The 22,378-nt window shown below is 37.5% G+C and overlaps 1 protein-coding gene across 4 annotated transcripts in view; it reads left to right on the top strand.

The window, feature by feature from the left end:
- Ppp1r12a (protein phosphatase 1 regulatory subunit 12A) overlaps nt 1-22,378 on the top strand; it is a 103,492-nt gene that overhangs the window by 23,115 nt on the left and 57,999 nt on the right. For all 4 annotated transcript variants that reach the window (XM_052166003.1, XM_052166006.1, XM_052166004.1 and 1 more), the window contains exon 2: nt 15,078-15,208. In XM_052166003.1, coding sequence (XP_052021963.1) covers nt 15,078-15,208 — 131 coding nt within the window. The remainder of the gene's footprint in view (nt 1-15,077; nt 15,209-22,378) is intronic.

Here is a 22,378-nt window from a genome sequence, read left to right as displayed (position 1 = left end):
AAAATGAGGGGTGGGGAAGATTACTATACAACTGAAAAAGAATTTTCAAATTGCTTAGGCACAAGGATTATTATATTATGAAAATGACATCATCTATTTCTATGTACTGCTACGTTAGGCTCCATTTGTTTTAATGTTTGGTAAATTAAGAGCTATAAACTAGAATGGAAGGTAAGATGCTATGAGGTAACTAAAAAGGTAAGAGCTGAAAGATGGCTAGAAAACAAAACCTTGTTAAAAGCAAGTGTTAAAAGCTATCTAACATGGTCAGGATCATTTAAACTGTGTAAGTATAAACTTTGATTACTTACAGAATCATGCATCAAAGATCAGCAATGATCTTTGATGCCAGAGTAAATTTATAGAGAAAAGGTAAATTCCACTTTTGTGCTTGTTTAAAATGGGGGAGGTATATGTAATAGAGGAGGAAGATTTTCGCCAGAGGAAATTGAACCTAATCTGTCTGTACTTGGCTTTATACATTCATTGTGAATTTGTTTTGTTTGCTTGCTTGTTTTCAGTAACATTGCTGGGATTGTGAGAAAATCTGTAATAAAAAATCCGGACTCTCTCATGGTAATTTGCTGTTGTGGTAATTCGGTACCTATGTTCGTGTACTTGAAGACTTTCATGTTTGACTTTAACCCCCTGCTTTTTCTTCCTTGGGAATCCCAGAACCTTATATGGTCAAGACTCAGCTTTCAGACTTTCAGTAAAATGCAAGGCACCACTCCAAAAAGAAAAAAAAAAAATGCAGGCTGGCTTTTACTTTGTCTTCAGTGCTCTCTTCTTGGCTGCCTTTATTACCACAGCAGCCGAATCACTTAGAACCTTATGTGCTGCATTAGTAGTCATCTTACTGGGGGAAGGAATTCCTTTTGTGGAAGTATTTTTATGCTAGAACACTAAGATTAACAAATGGTACATGGCATTGGTTATATAATTTGATTTAAAAAATAAAATTGCAAAGCAGTTTAGGTTCTTTTGTCTTGTGAATAGGGGGATATATTGTATCTGTGTGTCTCATATCTAGGAAATACAGAATGTTTTGATGGTATAGTATTGACAGTGCTAGAAACTGAGGTTTTCAGCAGCATGCTAGTGAAAAAGGCTGCGTGGTTCTTAGTATTGCTCAATTCTACCATTAAGGCAAATTCCTATTTTGAAAATTCTTAGTATCAGTCCACAGTTTCATTTAGGAAATGGGAAGCTATTCTTTCTCAGTTAAACTAAAGACTTTATAAATTAACCCATCTCTCATAGCAAGTCTAGGGCACACACAAATACAATTTCTGTGATGGTGGTGAGTTACAAGTAGCAGGGGTGGCCAGCTTATCCTCTACTGGTGATGTGGCATCATTTTGCAGACTCCTCCTATTCAGTATTTGATTAAGGTCTAATGTGTTCTAGTGACAACTAGTCATCATTATCAGTATAGTGACAACTAAGGTAGGGCCCTTGATTCTGAGGGTTCATAGTCTCTCCAGTGAGAGACTGAAAAAGAGGGGAAAAGAGTAGAGAAAGCCGATGTAAGTAAGTAATTCGCTGTTGTCAGTGTTTTAGGACAGGGATGTTCGTGATGTTACAGAAAACAGCCATTCAGTCCCAGGAATGTTGTTCAAGCTGTGGGAGACATCAGAGACAGATGCTGAGATCTAAGTGAGCAACATAGGGGTGCATCAGCAAGTGAAGTCGAGAATGTACGCCCTGTCTCGTCCAGAAACCAAGTTCTAACTAACCCAGTTCATTCCGAGGACCAAAAAATTGGAATTCTTGGTAGCAGTTCTTTCTTTTTTTTTCCTCCTCTTCTTTGCAGTTGAACTAAAGTAGTTTCTTTCTTAAACCTCCAGTTAGGGGAATTTGTAGGAGAGAGAATTACCTTAATCTTCTCTGAGGATCTCCTCCAGTCATCACACCTTGTTAAAAGGTGCTACACACTGAGGACCAGTCTCCAGCATGAACTCTTGAGGGACTACTCCAGCCAGAGCCAAACCTTAACAGAGCCTAAGAATGTGCTTCTGTTGTGCTTTCAGCGCTGCATTTTGTTTTGTCTAAAAACTTTAGTTATTTTAGCAAAGTTTTGTAATACACACTTTCTAACGGAAAAACCTGTACATGTTTTAAAACTTTTACTGGGAGAATTCTTCCCAAATAGACAAGCCATATTTGAATTTATGTAACCATTGAATTTGTAGTGAGATAAAATAACTTCTATGTAGTCAGTGATATATAAAATTTGTATTTAAAAGTTTTCTCCCCCTACATTGAAAATTTTTATGACATTATGAAATTTTAATTCATTATTATCTGAGTCAGAGATTCAGAGCTGACAGTAGTCATTTACTATATAGTAATACAGATAAATTTCTGGAGAGTGATATTTTGGAATTCATTTGTTCTTATGTGTTATGGCCATTTTTCAGCATTTATCTAGATTCTATGATTGATACTAACATGCAACAATAGTTACCATTAAATATTGATTATCAATAATTGCTATCATGAAACATTTCAGAATCCTATAGAAACATTTTGGTATGTTTTAATTAAAAAGGATGTATACCACACATTCTGTTTTAAACAAAAAAGCATTTATTTTGCAAAAGAAAATAAAGAATAAAGGAATAATTAAATTTTAGGTGATATTTTCTTTATAACTTTTCTTCTTCATTGTAACCGGACCAGGCTGGTTTCAGACTTGTTATATAGCTAAGGATGACTTTGAGTTCCTGATCTTTCTGCCTCCATCTCCCAGGTGATAAGACAACAGGCTTATGTTTCTTTATTACCACACTAATTTCTTTATTACTGTCTTAGTCAGGGTTTCTATTCCTGCACAAACATCATGACCAAGAAGCAAGTTGGGGAGGAAAGGGTTTATTGAGCTTACACTTCCATGTTGCAGTTCATCACTAAAGGAAGTCAGGACTGGAACTTAAGCAGGTAAGGAAGCAAGAGCTGATGCAGAGGCCATGGAGCGATGTTTCCTACCGGCTTGCTTCCCCTGGCTTGCTCAGCCTGCTCTCTTATAGAACCCAAGAGCACCAGCCCAAAGATGGTACCACCCACAAGGAGCCCTCCCCCACCTGATCACTAATTGAGAAAATGCCCCACAGCTGGATCTCAAGGCGGCACTTCCCCAACTGAAGCTCCTTTCTCAGTGATAACTCCTGCCTGTGTCAAGTTGACACATAAAACCGGCCAGTACAATTACCAAACTAATTTCTCATAATAGTAAGAAGATATACTAAGAAGATGACATTGTAATAGGATAGATAAATTTTAACCATAAAGAATTCGAAAGGGGATTATTTGTCCTCCCAAAATATGAGGATAGCTAGAAAAATATCATGTATTGGGGAGACACCAGGTCCTCACCAGTTACTGAATCTGGCCAGGCCTTGGTCTTGGACTTCAGACTCAAGAACTCTCAGATATAAAGTTAGGCTTAGGATAGAATTGTACTAAATGCTAAGCAAATAATTCAAGGGAAATAAACCAGAAAAAAAAAATAGGGTATATTGTTTTCCAGTTCATCTTTTGAATTTTTGAGACAGTTTCATACAGCCCAGGTTGACATGCCACTCATTGCATAGCCAGTGTTGTCTCTTAATTTCCTAATTTTCTCCCCTGCATCTCCCAAGCAGTGGGATCTAGGGTATGCGCCACCAAAGTTCCTCGTAGTTCTTTGTATGACGGATCACTCACTGTAGCTCACTTGATTGAGGAACCTTTAAGTTGCTGAGGAAAACAGAAAGAGGGTAGAAGTCATTAGCCCTCTTCTGTTGCCACCACTTTGTGTGGCCTGCTGTTGCTGTGTCCTATTGGTATTCTTTCAGACATAATGTGCATGTAAAAAATGTATATAAAGATAGAGTATTTTGGTTTTATTTTTAAGCCTGGTTAGAAGCTTTACTCATGTTTATACTTATACTCATGTTTTCACTTGGTAAAATATCTCTGAATTTATTTCAAATTACTCCAGAAATTAGTTCTTCATTGATGACAGTTAGTGTATGTTCTAGTTTGATTCTCTGTTAGTTGTGATAAACACTATGACCAAAAGCAGCTTAGGGGAGGAACAGGTTTATTTGCCCAAAGACCACAGAGCACAGTCCATGGTTGAAGGGGAAACCAAAGTAGGTAGGATATGAACGGAAGTCCTTTCAGGAATGCTGCTTACTATCTTGCTCAACTACTTTGGGGGGGGGGGAGTATGTCCTTACACCTGGGAATGGTCCATAATGGGCTAGGCCCTCCCACATCAGTTAGCAACCAAGACAGAGCATTTGGATGGCAGTAATTCCTCAGTTGAGATTCTCTTCTGAGGTTTGTTTAGGTCTGTATCAAGTTGACAAAAGCTATGACCGTCTATAAATTAACTATTTAAGGGTATTGAAACTTACCAGGTTTTCAGGGATAATTTTGTGTATGCTTTTTTTTTTGCACATTTGTGATCATGTACAGAATACATTTCTAGAGTGAACTGCCTTGACAAGGTAGGGCATATGTATTTGAAGTTTTCATAGCAGCTAGGACCACACTGTTCAGGGGTATTATTGTGCTTTGTGCGGCAGCTACTGTTTACTCGGTTGTATAGCCTATTGGTTAGATACACAACTATTGGTTAGATATACAGGTAGTAGAACCAGACCTGTGAGTTACAATCTCAGTCTTGCTAGTTATCAGCTATTAAATGATCATAATGATAATAGTTCTTAAATATTGGGTTGCTATGGGGATAAATTACTTAATGCCTGGGAAGTACTTAGAACAGTTTCTAGCATATTAGAAATGCTATAGAAAGGTTGGTGTTTATTTGGAAAGGAGATTTGATAGAGTGGCTTCAGCTTTGCCACTAGGAAGCACTTCGCCTCCTTAAAGGTTTGGTTTAGTTTTGTTTCCATTTTCTTTGTTTTCATAGAACACTATACTTGGTCTATTTATTTCCTTTTCTTTAAGATAACTCTTCTGATTCCCTTTGTTTTGGATTATTGTGGGATATACGTATGTCTGTCAGTTATGAGCTGCCATGTGGGTTCTGGTAATTGAACATGGACCCTCTGGAATAGCAATCAGTGCTCTTACCCACTGAGCCATTCCTCCCGCCCGTTCTTACTTGTTTCCATTTTGAAGATGTTTAGTCTTTTCTGGACTGTGATACAAGCTTGTCTAAGTATGTTTTATGCCTTGTTATCTGTTCTTCTGGATCAGATACCAAAGGTATCAGAGTTTATAAATTCAGTGAGATTTTCTTTTATAGATTTAAGAACTCCATAAGATGGAAATGCTGGGACCATTATGAAAGGTTTTGTTTCTCTCCCCACCTCATACCCCCAAATCTAGGTTATTAATATTTTAGTCCATATAATTTACAATAGCTCTTTTTATTTTGGACTTAGTTGTTTCTTCCTGAGTTCAGACATCTAGTCTGGGTTCTTCACCCCATTGTATTCCTAGCTGGCAACACTGAGCCATAGTGGACACTCGATAACTGTTGAATTGGAGGGAAACCATGTTTCCTATGGTTTGCTGGACATTGAAGAATTAACATTTAGAAGCTATTAGATGATTAACATCTATGATCTATTTGTTTTGAAAGCTATAAGAACCTTTATGTTCTCACTAGATAGACATTTTGGAAAAACAACTCAGTGATTTAAAGATGTCTGTTCATTAATAATTTGGTATGTATTCAGACTTACTTACATTTGTCAAATCAATGCCAAGAATTGAATCTTGATGCATAATTTTTGGCTGTGTTAAGAATCAAAACCATGCTAGGCTGAGCATTCATTCTACCTCTAAGCTGTATTCCCAGTTCTCTTTTTGAGACAGGCTTTCAAAGCTCACCAGCCTGGTCTAGAACATAATCTGTAGCCCCACCGTGGCCTTGATAGGACAGCATATTTTCTGTGGCCTGTTTTATTTTCTTTTGATTGCTTGAATAAAATAGTAAACACATTTATTTCCTTCCCAGAAACTAATGTTGTTTTTTTCATTGGTAAGTTGACTTAGTAAACTCTTGTAGCTGAGTTTGTGATCAGAAAGGCTTCCTACCTTTCTGCAGAGTTCCAGTAGTACTGAGGCCGGGGTAGAATTTGTCATGTACCATCAGTTTGCTTTAACTCAGCTCTAATCATATACTGACGTGTTTGTTTTTTTTTTCATAAATTGCACGGTAGGTTTTGTGAATATATGAAGCTGTAATAAGACATGTTTCAGATAGTACTGAACATAATTTTATGTACATATTTACACACTAGGTCTGTAGTACCTACTTATTAAGGAGGTTGGTGTTTTAATGTGATTCACTTCTTGTGTTTATTATGTACTTGTGGACCATCCTCTAGGCATTAAGGAAAACAAGGAGAATGTGCCCCCTAGTGCTAGTCTTTGGCTCTACAAAATGCATGCTTTTGTACAATGTACAATTTATTAGTGAGAGAATAATTCTGAAATTTGCTTCATTTCATAGGAAAATGTTAAGTTTCTTAAGAACTGATGTTTCTTTACTCATTCTCAAAATGAAAGTGTACCTACCCTCTGAAAATTTAGGTTCAACTCTAGCTTTCTAGATCTCTATCAATAAAGGGAGGAAATCTTTGGATTAAGACATCATAATCTGGAGACAAAAGAAATCAGGTTGTCGTTGCCCTTCCTGAGACAAGAGGGCTAGTGAGCAGATACTGAACAGTTTGACAATGCCTAAGTAAATGTTTACTCCTAAATGCGGGGTGTTATAAACCCTGTAACTCTGGAAGTATTTACGGTAATTTTTTTTTCAGATGAAAGTAAATAACTTCTGAAATCCGGTATTTTTAAGAATATTTTTAAGCCATTTTGAATTTTCATGGTGAAAAATTAATATCAGGCAGGCATTTCTTGTACCTTTATAGTACCACTCCATAGGCTAAGAAGTGTGATTGAGAAGAGTCAGGCTGTACACGGAATGGCAGGGTGCAGAACGAGATAGGTATACCCAGCTCTGCAGGAACTCTCTTCTGACGTTTCTCCTACTGGTCATTGAATGCTGACACCTGGCTGACTAGGACATGCACAGAGAAGTGCCCTCATGTCCCACCAACAGCACTTTCACTTGCATATATTGTGCTGCCATGTAAAAGAAAAATATTGAAGATATTCTATATTTTATATATAGGTTTATGTATTGTTGAGGATGTCGATGCTGTGCTGTTTTGGACAAAATAAAAGAATTCTGTTTTGAGGGGAAAAAAAAGACATCATAATCTGTTGCTTCCAGTGTTGAGGTATTATTCAAATAGTGCTGAGTGAATGTTTGAGCAGTGCTTAAATTACTTTTTTCATAGAAACTTAGGTTTTGCTTTGTAAAATGTTCTTGTCAGGTTTATTATTTTTTTAATAGTCAGTATTTGCCATCTCTAGTTTCTTCTGCTAGCACATAAATAGTGTCTTTTCTTTGGCAGGCACTGTTGTCCCCTGTGGTTTCTAGGGGATGTAAGCTGGACTTGCCCTTTTCTGAACAGGGGGTTTCTTTTGGCTCCATCATTATGGTGACTGCTTTGGACTTACTGTTCTGCTCATTGGTCATTTGGCTGTGTGCCTTTAAATGGCAGGGTTTTAGTCCAGGCACTCCTAAAGGGTTGGGCAGAAGGAAGCTGGGAAGCTCAAGCTCTCAGCAGTACAGAGCTCCCTTGCTTTCATAGGTAGGGGTAGCACATGGCCTCCAGACTCCCACGCTGGCTCATTTGTCGGTCCTTAATGGAAGCCCAGGACATTGGGACTAGCCTGAGAACACTGCTTGGAGACCTGGTCTGCTAGCTCACAGTTGCTCTTTGGAAATGTCTCCCTGCACTTTAAAGTAGAAGGAAACCATGCCTTGTACATTGACATTTCAGTTCCTCTTGAAACAGGCTGTGTGTCACACAGGTATATGGACTGTTTCCCAGCATACCCCAGATCGCTGTTTCTGTCTTTGCTTTGGTCTTTATAAGACTCATACAGAGTCTATGTTTTCACGTTGTCTTTTTACATGCCAATAACTGGTACTAATGATTAGGCATAAGCATTTTAATTATTGCCGGTAATTAAATTTTAATGCTAAATTGCTATAATTATGTTCATATGCAACTACTGTTTTCCAATTGCTTTGCTTTTTCCTCATAATTTGCATGACTAAGCTCATAGGAGTTTGAAAGAGGTTTGGAATCTTTACTTAGAAATCATTCTTTTAGTGGTACTAAAAGAAATTTGACAGTTTTCCACTCCTTAACATCATTTTATAATTTAAAGAGGGAAAATGTTTTTATTGAATTAAAAATATAAAAAGCAAAAATTTTAATGGGAGGATTTAATACCTTAGTATATAATGAAAAGGAATTTAACAGTATTAGAGTTTATTTTAAATACTATTGTTTATGTAGTTGTGATTTTACCTCAGCAAACTGTGTAGTTGCTGAACACATTGGTTTTTGACCTATATTAGCAATACAATTTAGTGATTATCAAAGTTAAACAGGTTCAATATAAGATTTGTCTTTAGAGCTTTGAACTTCTTCTGTAGCCCCTTCGTACAACACTTTGCTTTCAAGCTTTCAACTTTTTTCCGTGCGCATGTGTAACACAATGAGAACAGAAATCATAAGTACTTCAGTTTCTTGAGTAATTTGCAGCTCAAGTTAACACTGACTGGACCTAGATTAAAGGATGCCTACGGCTCCATAACCACTTACTGTTGGTAAGTGCACTGGGTGTGCGGTCAGAAAAACTTACGCCATGTCTGTTAAGATTTTGGAAATATATTTGATTCATTCTGTTTCTTACCTTGTATGGCTCAATAAGTGACCAAATTTAGTCAAATATTTTAAGTCTGCAAGTCTTGTGTCTTAATGTCTGCATGTGTTAGCTCTTGATTCTTCTAGCGACAATATTTGTATAAGAATGCCTTGGCAGTTTCTCATGTGTAGTTTTAAATGCTCAGGAGAGCATGTTGAGCAATTTATACCCTGAATTTGAGGTACAGATATAATACAAGTTTATGATAATGCTTTTAGCATTAATTTATGATTAGAATAGAAGGATAAACAGATTTAACCTTAATTGCTTTATATATATATATAATATTGCTATTAATATATTAATATATATATTGCTACTTTTTATGTTATATTGAGTTAAACATATACATGTTTTAAAATGGAAGAGCTTCATTTATTGTAGAATAAATATTTCTCCTGTATGGTAATTTTTTTAAAGTAGCCTTCGTTAAGTGGGGAAACTTTAAAAATAAATCTTTTTCCTCTGAAAAATATTTATAAGAAGGTGACCTGCCTCACACTGTTTGTTACATGCAAGGATGTTACCCAGTTAGTTTTACTTTAAAATCAGCTGTATGGTCTCCAGTAGGAAAGTGAGATTCTGTCTCAAATGACTAATCTAACTATATAGAAGTTTATTGAGATGTTTAGACTTTGGTTCAGGTTATGTGTTTGGTTGTTCACTTACAAGTTCTTTATGTTTATTTTAAAAATATTTTGCTTTACCAATTGCATACAATGCTACAAATGTCTTTATTCTAAGTGGAATATGCTGATCATAATTTAGTCTCTCCTCTGTGGTTTTTTGATCACTTTTATTCTTCAATGATTTCAAATCCCTTTATTTTAATTGTTTATTTATTTTAATTAAGATATGATTACATCATTTATTTCATTATTTTAAGTTTTCAATTATTTCATTGTTTTAAATAGTTACCTCAGTTTAGATAATTTCCTGTTATTTCTAACTCATATTTATTGCCAAACCTGAAAGTTTGCAAGCTAGATAGGTGTTCAGATAGCTAAGCTTATAGATTCAGAATTAATAAAATCATCTTATTCCCCTTTAGTGTGCACCTTGAAACTCTAGTTTTCATCCCCATAAGTGGCTCTTCTTATCCTGTAGTCTTAATTGTCATTAACCTGTATAGTTTTTTTGTTTGTTTGTTCAAGGTTTCAACATAAGCCTTTAATTCCAACACTTAAGGAGGCAGAGGTAGGCAGACCACTGAGTTTAGTTGGGCCTGCTTGGCACACATAGGGAGTTTCAGGCCAGCCAAGCCACAAAGTGAGGCCTGCTCCTTTTTCTTTGTCTTTTTAAAAAAGTAACTTAAATTTTCTTCGTTTAGTTCCACCCTTGTTACTAGGTTGCTGTTGCTGCCTAGACCTAGAATTAAAGGATGCAGATGGATAGCCTTCCACGTCCATACTGCTTCTGATGATCATTTGAGATGTTGATGGGATCGTGGCATGCCTGCCTTAAAACTCTCTATTTTCCTTCTGTTTCTCAGCACTGTTAAATTGAGCCGCTGTCACTGAAGGAACATAGTGTATCCTTTAATAAAGAGCCATTTGTTATTTGATTGATTAATTGTAGAACCATAATTGTGTTTGTATTATAAACATTTGTTAAAGTGGATTTATATTTGGTATTGGTAATAATCAGAATGGAAATTAGCAAAGGTTGAAAAAGTGAAGATAATTCAGTCTTTTTTTTTTTTTTAAGGAAAAGGAATATTATGTTTAGAAATATCTCTAATAAGTCAACACCGGTCATTAGTTCTTTTCAAATAGCATTCTGAAGGTACTTCCTAACAACAAAAAAAGTTTGTATCACTTCTTTGATAGCTGTGTCCCAAGTTTTGCATAGCTGTGGTCCTCAAATCTCTAACTTTGCTACCTTTAACCAGTGCCCACAAATCCCCCAACTCATTTAAATTAATAATAACTACTACATATTAACTTATGGTCTCTTGTGTTCAGAGTATATTCTGAGTACTTCACACCCCTACATGAAGTGCCATATTACAGAGAGGGGAGTTGTAGATATATATGAATTTTAACAGGATAGGGAATTTTAGTGCTGTGTAAATGTCTGCTTCATCCTTTGACTTGAAATATTAAGATACCAATGCCACAAATGATTGTGGGTGGATGGGTGTGGGTGTGTTTTGAAGTGAGAGGTTGATGTCCAGTGTCTTCTCTGTTGCTCTCCTTCCTTATAAGACAAGATCTCAGTGACCTGCTCATGGATTTAAAGCCCCGGGATCATCCCACCTCCGCTTTCCGTACTGTGATCCAGGTGCACACCTTTGTGGTGGCTTCTCACGAGTCCTGAGGATCCACGCTCAGGCTCGCAGGCCTGTGCAGCAGCTGCCCTCACAGCAGAGCCATTTTCCTTGCCCCGTGACTCCTTCAGAGACTGTTACTAACAGCATTTCTCTTGCTTCTGTATCAAGTAAAACAAAATTGTTTTTACTTATAAAGCAAATACATATTAGGTGACTCAGGGGTATGTTAGCCTCTGTAGGACCACAGATAGGTGAGAAATACATTGAATTAGGGACATCTTTGAAAATGCAGTGTGTTATGTGTGGAAAGAACACATTCGTAGAATCGGAGACATCTGTATTAGTGTCCAGTTTCATTTTCTCCTCAGGCCACTTCTTCAAAGCTTCTAAATCCTTTTTAAGTTGTTCAAGGTCTGTACTCAGCGTGTCCTTTCACATGCCAGATACCATACGAAGTACTGGGCTACAAAAAAAAGTTTGTTGTTTATCAAGCCTTTGTGTTAGTAGGAGAAATAGGGGGTGAACACTAACTCAAACATTTGTAATATATTTTGGAGTAAAATGCTAGGGCAGGAATTTGTTACTTTTATATGTTATTTTTATATGGTCTTATCAAAAAGCTCACATGTGCTGTACTTGGAGCTCAGTGCTACTGCTTGCTAGCACGTGTGAGGCCTTGCAGTCAGTTCTGCTACCACCATCCCAACCCCCACTAGAAAATCCTTGAAACTAATTGTTGTAATTGCTTAGGAGCTGGAGAGATTGCTGAACACTTAGGGGTGCCTGCTGCTCTTGTATGGAACTAGAGTTTTCCATCACCTTTATTAGGCAGCTCAAGACGGCTTTATAACCCCGTTCCAGGGCATCTGACACTCTTTTCTGGCCCCTGCAGGTACAGACACAGACACACAGACACACATATGCATGAAGGTGTGCATAATTACTTAATCCAAAACGGACATTTAAGCAGAGACTCATTTGTGAAGTGCCATACATTTGTGAAGTTCTCTCACATAGAGCTAGCTCATTAAATCTGGTGTCAGTCAACCCCAAACTGGTTGCAAACTTGGACTTAGTATGTTAGTTACAGAGACTCATTCATGGTCATCAAGTCTCAACTTGGATTGATGAAGATAGACTTCTGCTAAGTGCATCCTATTTAACTGATCTGTCATTTTACTTAAATAGTTCAACAAAATGACAATTTAGTGGATGTAATATAGCTGAACCGTTGCAGTTACAACCTATTAGAGGTAGTGAATACTCAACCCAAGAGCCTAGTAATACCCTCATGGGTTTGATTTTTGTGTAATGATGTTCTACTTTCTGTATCAGCAGATGAAATCTCAGGGGATAAAATGTTAGATACCAGCATTAGGAGCACTGAAACCCCATGGTTCTGCTCAGAACTCTGTTAGGAAAAAAAATCGTGGTGAAATATAGGATATATATGCTTTTGCTGGTCATTTTGAGCACAAAGCAACTATGAAATTATGTTAACTGAGAAATTATGTCAACAATAATAAAGGTTACTACAAACAGCACAGAAAAGAAGCACTTTGTGTTTTATCAGTTTCAGTTCTTTTTGTTTTTTTGTTTTTGCATTTCAATCGTTCTGCTGTTCTGTTTTCATTCCCAGAAAATTGTTTCTTTTCCTGGGTATAAACAGGTGCATTAATGGTGAAGAACAGGCCAGAATCTCCATTTGTAGTACTGGTTGGCTTTATTCATAGATCCTCTTATCTCAGTATCGAGATTATAAATACAGACCACCACATGCTGCTAAAAATTCTTAGTGTTTAAGTGATTTATTCTTAAATCTTTTCTTGTACAAGTGTCTGCCTAGATGTATATATATGTACTGTGTGTGTACCTGGAGCCTCCAGAGACTGGAGGAGAGCTTGGACTCCCTGGAACTAGAGTTTCAGATGATTGTGAGCCTCAATATGCGGGTACTGATAACTCAACCTGTCTTCTCAGTGAGAACAGCAGGAAAACTCTTAACCTCTGAGCCATCTCCAGCCCCTCTCCAGACTTTATTTACTTTTAAGACGTTTTGAAGAGTAAGTGAGCTCTTACAGATTGTATTAATATTTGCAGAGACATATGTTAGAAATGAGGATTTAAAGTGTCAAGTAAAACTATAATAATTATATCCATTCTAACATTGAGGGATATCTGTCTGGGTTGTTTCCTGTTTCTGGCTTATGGATTAAGCTGCTGTGAACATAGTTGAGCAAGTGTCTTTGGGATGGTGGAGGTCTTTGGGGTATATGCCCAGGAGTGGTATAGCTGGGTCTTCAGGTAGAGCTATTGGCAATTTTCTGAGAAACCACCAAATTGGTTTCCAAAGTGGTTGTACAAGTTTGCATTCCCACCAACGTACGTGCTTCTTGGCCATCAGAGATTCCTCTGTTGAGAATACTAGTTCTGTGTGCCATTTCTTAATTGGATTGTCTAACTTCTTGGTTTCTTTATATATTTTGGATATTAGCTCTCTATCAGATGTAGGGTTGGTGAGGAGTTTTTCCCAATCTGTAGGCTATCGTTCTGTCCTATAGCCACTGTCCTTTTCCTTACAGAAGCTTTTCAGTTTCTTGGGGGTCCCATTTATTAATTGTTGATCTTAGTGATAGAGCTCTTGGTGTTCTGTTCAGGAAGTTGTCTCCTGTACCAGTGAGTTCAAGTCTACGCCCCATTTTCTGTTCTATCAGATTTGTGCCTGAAGTGACCACTCTCTATGGCCAGTTAGGAGTCCCAGTGGAAGGATGGGGACAGCAATCCACCCACAAACCTTTGTCCCAGGATGTGTCCTTCCTGCAAGATGTACAGGACAGGGATGGGACAGAAGTGGAGGGAGTGGCCAGCCAATGACAGGCCCAGGTTGGGATCCATTCCATGGGCAAGAACTAATCCCTGACGCTATTAAGGATGCTCCACTGTCCTTGTAGGCTGGAGCCTAGGATTTGCCTGGGTGGGATGGAATTGTGTTCATTTTCAAGAAAATAGATTGCCAGAAATCAAACTCACCATGTACTTACTACAACTCATCATTTAGGTAAAAGTAATACTCGTCGGAAAAGTAGCTAGTTGTCATTTGTACAAATGCTTTTCCTCCAGATACTTATCATGTCTGGAAAAGTTCTTTACTCTATACTTCCTATTTTATTCCATAGAATATTAGATAAACATGTATTCAGGAGTTGAGATTATATAATTTACATTTTTTACTGCCTTATCAAGGACAGTTATAATTTTTTAAAATTTGAAGAACAGCTTCAGAAGTAAACCGTGAGTCCTTACTGGTCAGCGCGGTGCCTGTTACCAGAGGTAGCTTGTTTTATTCACCAGTGCCTATGCCACATCTGATTTTATCACTATTGCTTTTGCATTCCGAAGTGTACTTGTCAGTAAAGTACAAGGAAGAGTAATATATTGATACTGTTTTGCAAATATTTTTTGTTAATTTCCTAAAAGGATCTTGGATCCCTACCCACTTCCCTAACTTTCTTATACACCACCTTTTGGAAATCACTGCTATAGTAATGATAGTAATAGAACTGCTTAGTTATAATGTTGGTTGTTTGCCTTTTTGTTGTTGTTGAGTCGGGTCTTGCTGTCTAAGCCAGCTGTCTTGGAACTCTGTAGATGAGACTGGCCTCAGCCTTGTTGGCATCCACTTTATCTTTCCAATGCTAGATCTACAGGTGTGTGCCAGCTTGATTGTGTTGTTTTGTTCCACTGGTGGGTTATATTAGTTTTCCTGGTTGGGTTCACATACAGCCACCTGTAATACTATTATATGTAATTAAGGAGGGACTCTTAGAATACAGTATCATTGTCTTGTTCAATGGCTTTACAATCATGACTGCTACAGATTAATTTATATAGGCTATATTTAAAGATACATAAAACTAGAATTTTATTCTTTTGACAATCATATTATTTATTCAGATTTTTCTAGTCATGCTTTCTAATTTCTTTTCAGGCTTGCATTGATGACAATGTTGATATGGTGAAGTTCCTGGTAGAAAATGGAGCAAATATCAATCAACCTGACAATGAAGGCTGGATACCACTCCACGCAGCTGCTTCCTGTGGATATCTCGATATTGCAGAGTAAGCCAGTTCTGTGTTTTAGTTTTATGCTAATAATAAAAATTGATTCTATAAAACTCTGGTTTAATGGTCAGGCAGTGGTGGCACATGTCATAATCCCAGCACTCAGGAGGCAGAGGCAGGCAGATCTCTAAGTTCAAAACAAGACTGGTCTACAGAGTGAGCTCCAGAACAGCCTGGCTATACAGAGAAACCCTGTCACAAAACCAAATCCTTGTTGATGATTAATCATATTACCGCAATTCTTGAAAATTCTTCCCAGGAAAGCAAACAAGTAATTCTTATACAGATTTTGAATTTTGCTTTAAAATCAGTAATGTATACATTCTCCATATTTTCTTTTGAGTATGGCTATAGTCTTGCCAAATGATGTAGGATTAGTAATTAACTGTCTTGTGCATACCTATATAATCATGACATATCAGAGGAAAGGAACAGTTGGTAACTGTTATATTGCTCTAGGGTCTATAGAGAGAGTTCTACATAATTCTCCAATTAGTTTACTTCACCAGTTTTTTTTTAGCATTTTCTGGAAGTATATATTATAGAATATTTATTGAGAATGACTGTATTCCCAACTACCTTTTATGTATGAGTACTTTGTCCAAACATTTAATATGGGAATGTAGACACATAGTATGTATTTTCATTAAATAAGTTTTTATCACTATGTATCCCATTGTATAATCTATTTATTTCAGAGCTTATCAAATACTAGTTAGTATAACATAAGCACAATAAAATGAACAAGGATTGTAACAGTAGAACATTTTATAATATGCTTTCATAGAAGTTATATGAAAGAGTGAAAAAAGAAAAACCAACTGCTGCTTGTAGACCAGGTTTGGCGGCAGCATTGAAACTGCGGACAAGAAACAACAGTTAACAGGGACTATTGGAAATGACTTTCAGTGAGCCTTCATGTGTTCTCTCCCTGTACTTTCTGTTTTCTCCATGGATATGATACAGTGTAATAAAAAGTAGCCAGGCCCGGAAGATCTATATTACTTGAGCTTTCTACTGTGTTTGCCACTAACTGCACTGCATCTATTAGAAGCTTGTTCTCTCTTTCTGCGCCTTAAGTTTGTTTTTTAATCTATAAACCCAGGAAGCTGTGCGCAGGTCCATGCGTGTGTGCGCCTGTGTTTTTCCGCACACGTGTGTGTGTGTGTGTGTGTGTGTGTGTGTGTGTGTGTGTGTGTAGGACAGAGGACAACTTCTAGTGTTGCTTATTAGATGCTTTCTACCATGTTTTTGAGGCAAGGCACTTCACTGATCTGGAGGTTGGTGAGCAGATGATGTGGTTGGCCACAAGGGTAATAAGGTTGACCCATCTCTATATCCCAGTGCTGGGCTCAGAGTCACAGGTCACCAAACCACCTTTTTTTTATTTTTTTACTTGAGTTTTGGGATCAGAATTATGAGTCAGCCACTACATTGAACTATGTCCTCAGTACCACCTGAGGAGTTGTCTGCTATTGCAAAGGACTAGCTATCCAAAATTACTATAATGGTTCTTTTTTTTTTTTCTGTATTCTTTGTTTACATTCCGAATGCTTTCCCCTTTCCCAGTTCCCCCCTCCCCATAAGTCCCATAAGCCCTCTTCCCTCCGCCCATTCCTCAATCACCCTCCTCTCATTTCTCTGTCCTGGTATTCCCCTACAATGCTGCATCAAGCCTTTCCAGGACCAGAGCCCTCTCCTTCCTTCTTCTTGGGAATCATTTGATATGTGAATTGTGTCTTGAGTATTCAGAGCTTCTGGGCTAATTAATAGCCACTTATCAGTGACTGCATTCCATATGTATTCTTTTGTGATTGGGTTACCTCACTTAGTATGATGTTCTCCAGCTCCATCCATTTGTCTAAGAATTTCATGAATTCATTGTTTCTAATTGCTGAGTAGTACTCCATTGTGTAAATATACCACATTTTCTGTATCCATTCCTCCATTGAGGGGCATCTGGGTTCTTTCCAGCTTCTGGCTATTATAATTAAGGCTGCTATGAACATAGTGGAGCATGTGTCCTTATTGCACGCTGGGGAATCCTCTGGGTATATGCCCAGGAGTGGCATAACAGGGTCCTCCGGAAGTGTCATGCCCAGTTTTCTGAGGAACTGCCAGACTGATTTCCAGAGTGAGTCATCCAGAATTAGCCTTACAGGAGGTCAAGCACTATAATGGTTCTTAAGGGTTTTTTTTTAATGTCCTTAATTACTTTTTTGTGCTTAGTACCTCTACTACTTAGATCAGCTCATAGAAAAATTAGATAACTTTTTGTTTTGTTTTTGTTTGTTTTTTTTGAGACAGGGTTTCTCTATGGTAACAGGGCTCTGGCTGTCCTGGACTCACTTTTACAGACCATGCTGGCCTTGAACTCCACCTGAAGATCCACCTGCCTCTACTTCCTAAGTGCTGGAATTACAGACACACACCACTGTGCCTGGCATATTAATTGTTAATTTTTCTTCAAGCATAATGTAAAGGTTGGGTGCGTAGGCTTTGAGTCAGCTAACATGACTTACAGACACTTCTTCCCCAAGTACCGAGGGTGAGGTTTTGGTAGGATCATTCTTCTAGTTTCAGGTTTCTCCTCTATAAGATGGAATTAATAGGACTGTTGTGAGGCTTACCTAGGGTAACCTGTTACACACAGTATATGACACATAGGAAATTCGTGGCGTGGATTATCTTTTGATAGTTATATTTTTGTTTCCTCTGGTAAAATGAAACTCAACCTCTTTCTTCAAATGCTAATGCTTGTACTTTTTAAAATACAGATTTTTGAGACTGAAAAAAGCAATAATAACAGTTCTATATAATTTCCTTGCATAGATTTGATTGAGTCATAAACCTGTTGAGTCATTTGGAATGCTTTTAGTTACATGTAACAGAATTCCAAATGGAAAATGACTTAAACAGGGAGGACATTTACAAAAGTATGTAGTTTGGAGGAATGTCTTCATTCATTCATTCATTCATTCATCCATCCAGATGTATTAACCTATTTAATATTAACAGCAAGGACTTCTGGCCTTTCAGTTTTTTCTGAATTTCTCAATTATAGATTTTATTCTTAGCAATGTCTCCTTTTTTTTCACAAGATTACCATAATTCCAGAATTGTGACTATAAATCCAGATCTTAAAAGCTTAATTTGAAAAGGGTTAAGTATAAAAATTACCTTACTCCCCTATTTCACAGGAGCCACTTCTTTATGATTGAAAAAAACATTGCATGTATCCATTACATACTCTTTGTCTATCCTCTGTTGATTGCCACCTAGGTAGGGTCCAGAAGTTGGACTATTTAAGTTGGCTATTGTAAACAGTAAAAATCAATGTACCAGTATCACATTGATACACTGATGTGTTAGTTGGAGTTTCTGTTGTGATAAAACACTGAGTTGACCAAAAGCAACTTGGGGAGGAAAGGACTTATTTATCTTAGAAATCTTAGGTCACACTTCATCATTGAGGAAACTTATGTCAGGATCCTGGAGATAGGAACTGAAACAGGCCATGGAGAGTCCTACTCACTCATAGCATGTGTAGCCTGCTTTCTTATACAACCCAGGACCACCTGTCTAGGGGTGGTGCCACCCACAATAGGCTGGGTCCTCCCCAACATTCACTAATTAAGAAACTGCTGCACATGCTTGCCTACATTAGTCTAGGCTAATGGGAACTCTTTCTCAGTTGAAGTTTCCTCTTTCTAGATAATCCTAACCTGTGTCAAGTTAACATAAAACCAGCTAGCACAGTTGATTTGGGATCCTTTGGGCAAATGTCCAGTTTGTGATAAATCCATTTTGAGAAAGCTCTTTTCTGACTTAGTAGCTACGCTAATTTACATTCTGAACAGCTGCATATCAGGGTTCTCTTTTGTCACATCCTCACCATGATTTGGTGTTACTGTTTTCTTAATGACTGCCATTATCACTGGAATGAGATCGACTCCCAGTGTGACTTTGATTTGCATTTCTCTTATGGCTAATGAGAATGATATTTTTAATGTTTCCTGGCCATTTATACTTCATCTTCTGGAAACTCTTGTTTTCCTTAACCCATGTATTGTTTGATTTCTTTTATAGTTCTTTTTTAATCCTTGTGTGGTCTAGATATTAATTATGTGAAAAATACAAGCTAACAGCTTCTTTCTGCTATTATATAGGCTGTCACTCGATCATTTCCTTTGCTAAACTCAAACTTTTTTAGTCTGTTGGGATCCTATTCAGAAAAGTGAGCCTACTCCCATTTCGTAAGTGTTTCCTCTTCTTTTATTTAATCAGATCTTTGATCTGTGTGTATTTGATCTTTACACAGGGTAAGAATATAATTGCAGTAGGGTATGCTGATACCTCCGTTGTGTTTTTGCTCAGCATTGCTTTGACGATCAAGCATTTTGTGCTTCTATATGTATATTAAGGGTATTATTATTATAATTATAAAGAATAACCCTGGAATTTTGATGAGTTGTGTATAATCTGTAGGTTGTTTTGGTAGTGTGTCCTTTTCTATAATAATATACTTGTCTTAGGGTTTCTATGGCTGTAGCAAAACACCATGACCAAAAAGCAAGTTGTGGAGGAAAGGGTTTACTCAACTTACACTTCCATATTGCTGTTCATCACCAAAGGAAGTCAGGGTAGGAACCTTCAGGTAGGAGCTGATGCAGAAGCCATGAAGAGATGTTGTTCATGGCTTGCTCAGCCTGGTTTCTTATAGAACCTAGGACCATCAGCCCAAGGATAGCACCACCCATAATAGACTGGGCCCTCCTTCATCAGTCACTAATTAAGAAAATGTCTTATGTCTGGATCTTAGGCAGGTATTTCCTCAATTGAGGCTTCCTCCTTTCAGGTAACTCTGGTTTCTGTGTCAAGTTAACATAAGACTAGACAGCACAACATGTTTCTAGTCTATGAGCACAACAGATCTCTCCCATCTCCTAATGTCTGTCTCAGCTTTCTTCTTTCTAGTGTAGAATCCTCTCGTTGCCTTCAGTAGGTCTAGTATATTATAGTTAGAGTTTTGTTTGTTTGTTTGTGGTGACAGTTATGGAAAGGTATTTTTGTTTTCTTAAATATTTGCTATTGAGGTACAGTAATGCTGTTGGTATTCCATGCTGATTTTTATATTCTGCTGTCTTGCTGATAGTTTTTATCAAATGTAAGAGCCTTCTGGTGGAGTCTTGAGGGATCGCTTTCATTTTAGAACTGTGTCATCTACAGATTTAGAAGCTTTGATGTTTTCCACTTACGCCTCATTTATTTCCTCTCTGTGGCTACTGTGCTCCCATATTGATTTTTAACATAATGAGTTGTCCCATGAGAACTCTTCAGCAAGGACTAATTATTTTTCAAGTTAAGCAACTTTTGAAGCTCATACATTTGAACATATTTGATGTGCTGATGGCAGCCTCTTGTCAGTTGCCCTTAATTGGTTGGCAAATTATACCACAGTTCTTGAAGAAGCCCTATTTTTTTGTATTGTGTTCTTAGGGTGTACATTACTACTGGATTGGTATTTTCTCAGTTCCTAATCAGTAGAGGTGTTACTCTTCAGCCCTTTCATCATTGCCAGGCATTGTAGGATCAAAATAACACATCATTGCTAATTAACTTTGTCATGTTTTACACATTAGGCTGAGTGTCCATCACCAGTAACAGTGTTTTGTTTTGGGTATTGTCTCTGTCTTTATGGTATTCTACTGGTGAATTCATTGAATGGCTTTGTGTTTTTGAGATAGATTTCTTTGTATCACCTAGGCTGGCTTGGTACTTGACACATAAACTGGCTGGCCCCAAACTCTCCATTCTCTCAGCCTATGTGCATGCACCCTTTTTCCAGATGAAGTAATTCTTTGCTCTTGCTGATACTGCCAAGTAGATAGGACCATTTGGTTCATTGTTTAAGTTTAGTTTTACATTATTTTTCATTTTAATTTTATTATTTAGATAAAGTACCAAGTTCTAATATCAGTGAGTACCCTACCACTTAATTTCTTCCTATACACTACGGATATCTATTTATAATTTTTTTCTCTTAATATCCTTATGATTTTTAAGCCTAAGTATCAGTAAAAATAAATAATCCTCCCTTTATGCATTAAGTAACAGAATGTCACAAATAGTCCCTACTCTGTGCTTTAAAAGTTGTAGAGATTGCTCATATTTGGATACAGAGTAGACGCTTGTTCAGTTCGTGCATATGGCCGTGTGTGTCACAGCTTCTTCTGTCCCACGTAACGAGCTGGTGAACTTCCTTTAGCTGAATGATTGTAACCCTTAGCCTTGGCGTTTGCCTTTTTTTAATTCTTGGAAATATAGGGATGTCTGTTTATTTAAAAAACATTTTGTGATTTAATGTTTTCATTGTCTAGTTTTATTACTGTATTCTTTTTTAAGGCTTCCATCATAAATGCTTAAATGCTTTTATCTTGAGTAGCCATAAAATTTTCTAATATGAAAATTTTACCCTATATTATGGAAGAAGCTTCTTTATCATTAAAGACTTGGCTATTGGTGGATATAACTTTAAGATGTTCGTGGTGGCTCAGTTATGGCTTGATCTTCCTCTTTGGAACTTTTATCCATAACATCTACAAAAATCTTGAAGATTTTTGTAGCCTCACCACCAAAGTTATGTCCACTGTGTAACTACTGTTACCACCTCCTCTATTTCTCTAGTCCAGAGCACTGTTGCTGTCTCCTGGATTTTTACAGTTCCTGCCAAACTGTCATCTTCCTTCCATCTGGATTCTGCACAATAAATAGCTCTATCTGGGGACATCACAGCTTTGTTTTTTTGTTTTTTAACTTATTTTTATTCACTTCACATCCCACTCACTGCCCTCTCCCACAGTCCTTTGCCATCCCTCTTCCTCTTCTCTGAGCAGGTGGGGCCCCTGGGTATCCCCATCCCACCCTGGCACTTCAAGTCTCTGAGAGGCTAGGTGCAGCCTCTCCTACTGAGGCCAGACAAGGCAGCCCAGCTAGAAGAATATATCCCACGTACAGGGAACAGCTTTTGGGTTAGTCCCCACTCAGGTTCCAATCCAGTTGTTCAGAACTCACATGAAGACAGAGCTGCACATCAGCTCCACATGTGCGGGGAATTTCACTGACTTATTCAGAGCCTCAGTGCATCATTCTGTGTCCAGTCAGGGT

Source organism: Apodemus sylvaticus, chromosome 20 (genome assembly GCF_947179515.1).
Source record: "Apodemus sylvaticus chromosome 20, mApoSyl1.1, whole genome shotgun sequence".
Lineage (NCBI taxonomy): Eukaryota > Metazoa > Chordata > Mammalia > Rodentia > Muridae > Apodemus > Apodemus sylvaticus.
The sequence above is the reverse complement of the archived record's forward strand: the minus strand, read 5'-3'. Positions and strand labels throughout refer to the sequence as shown.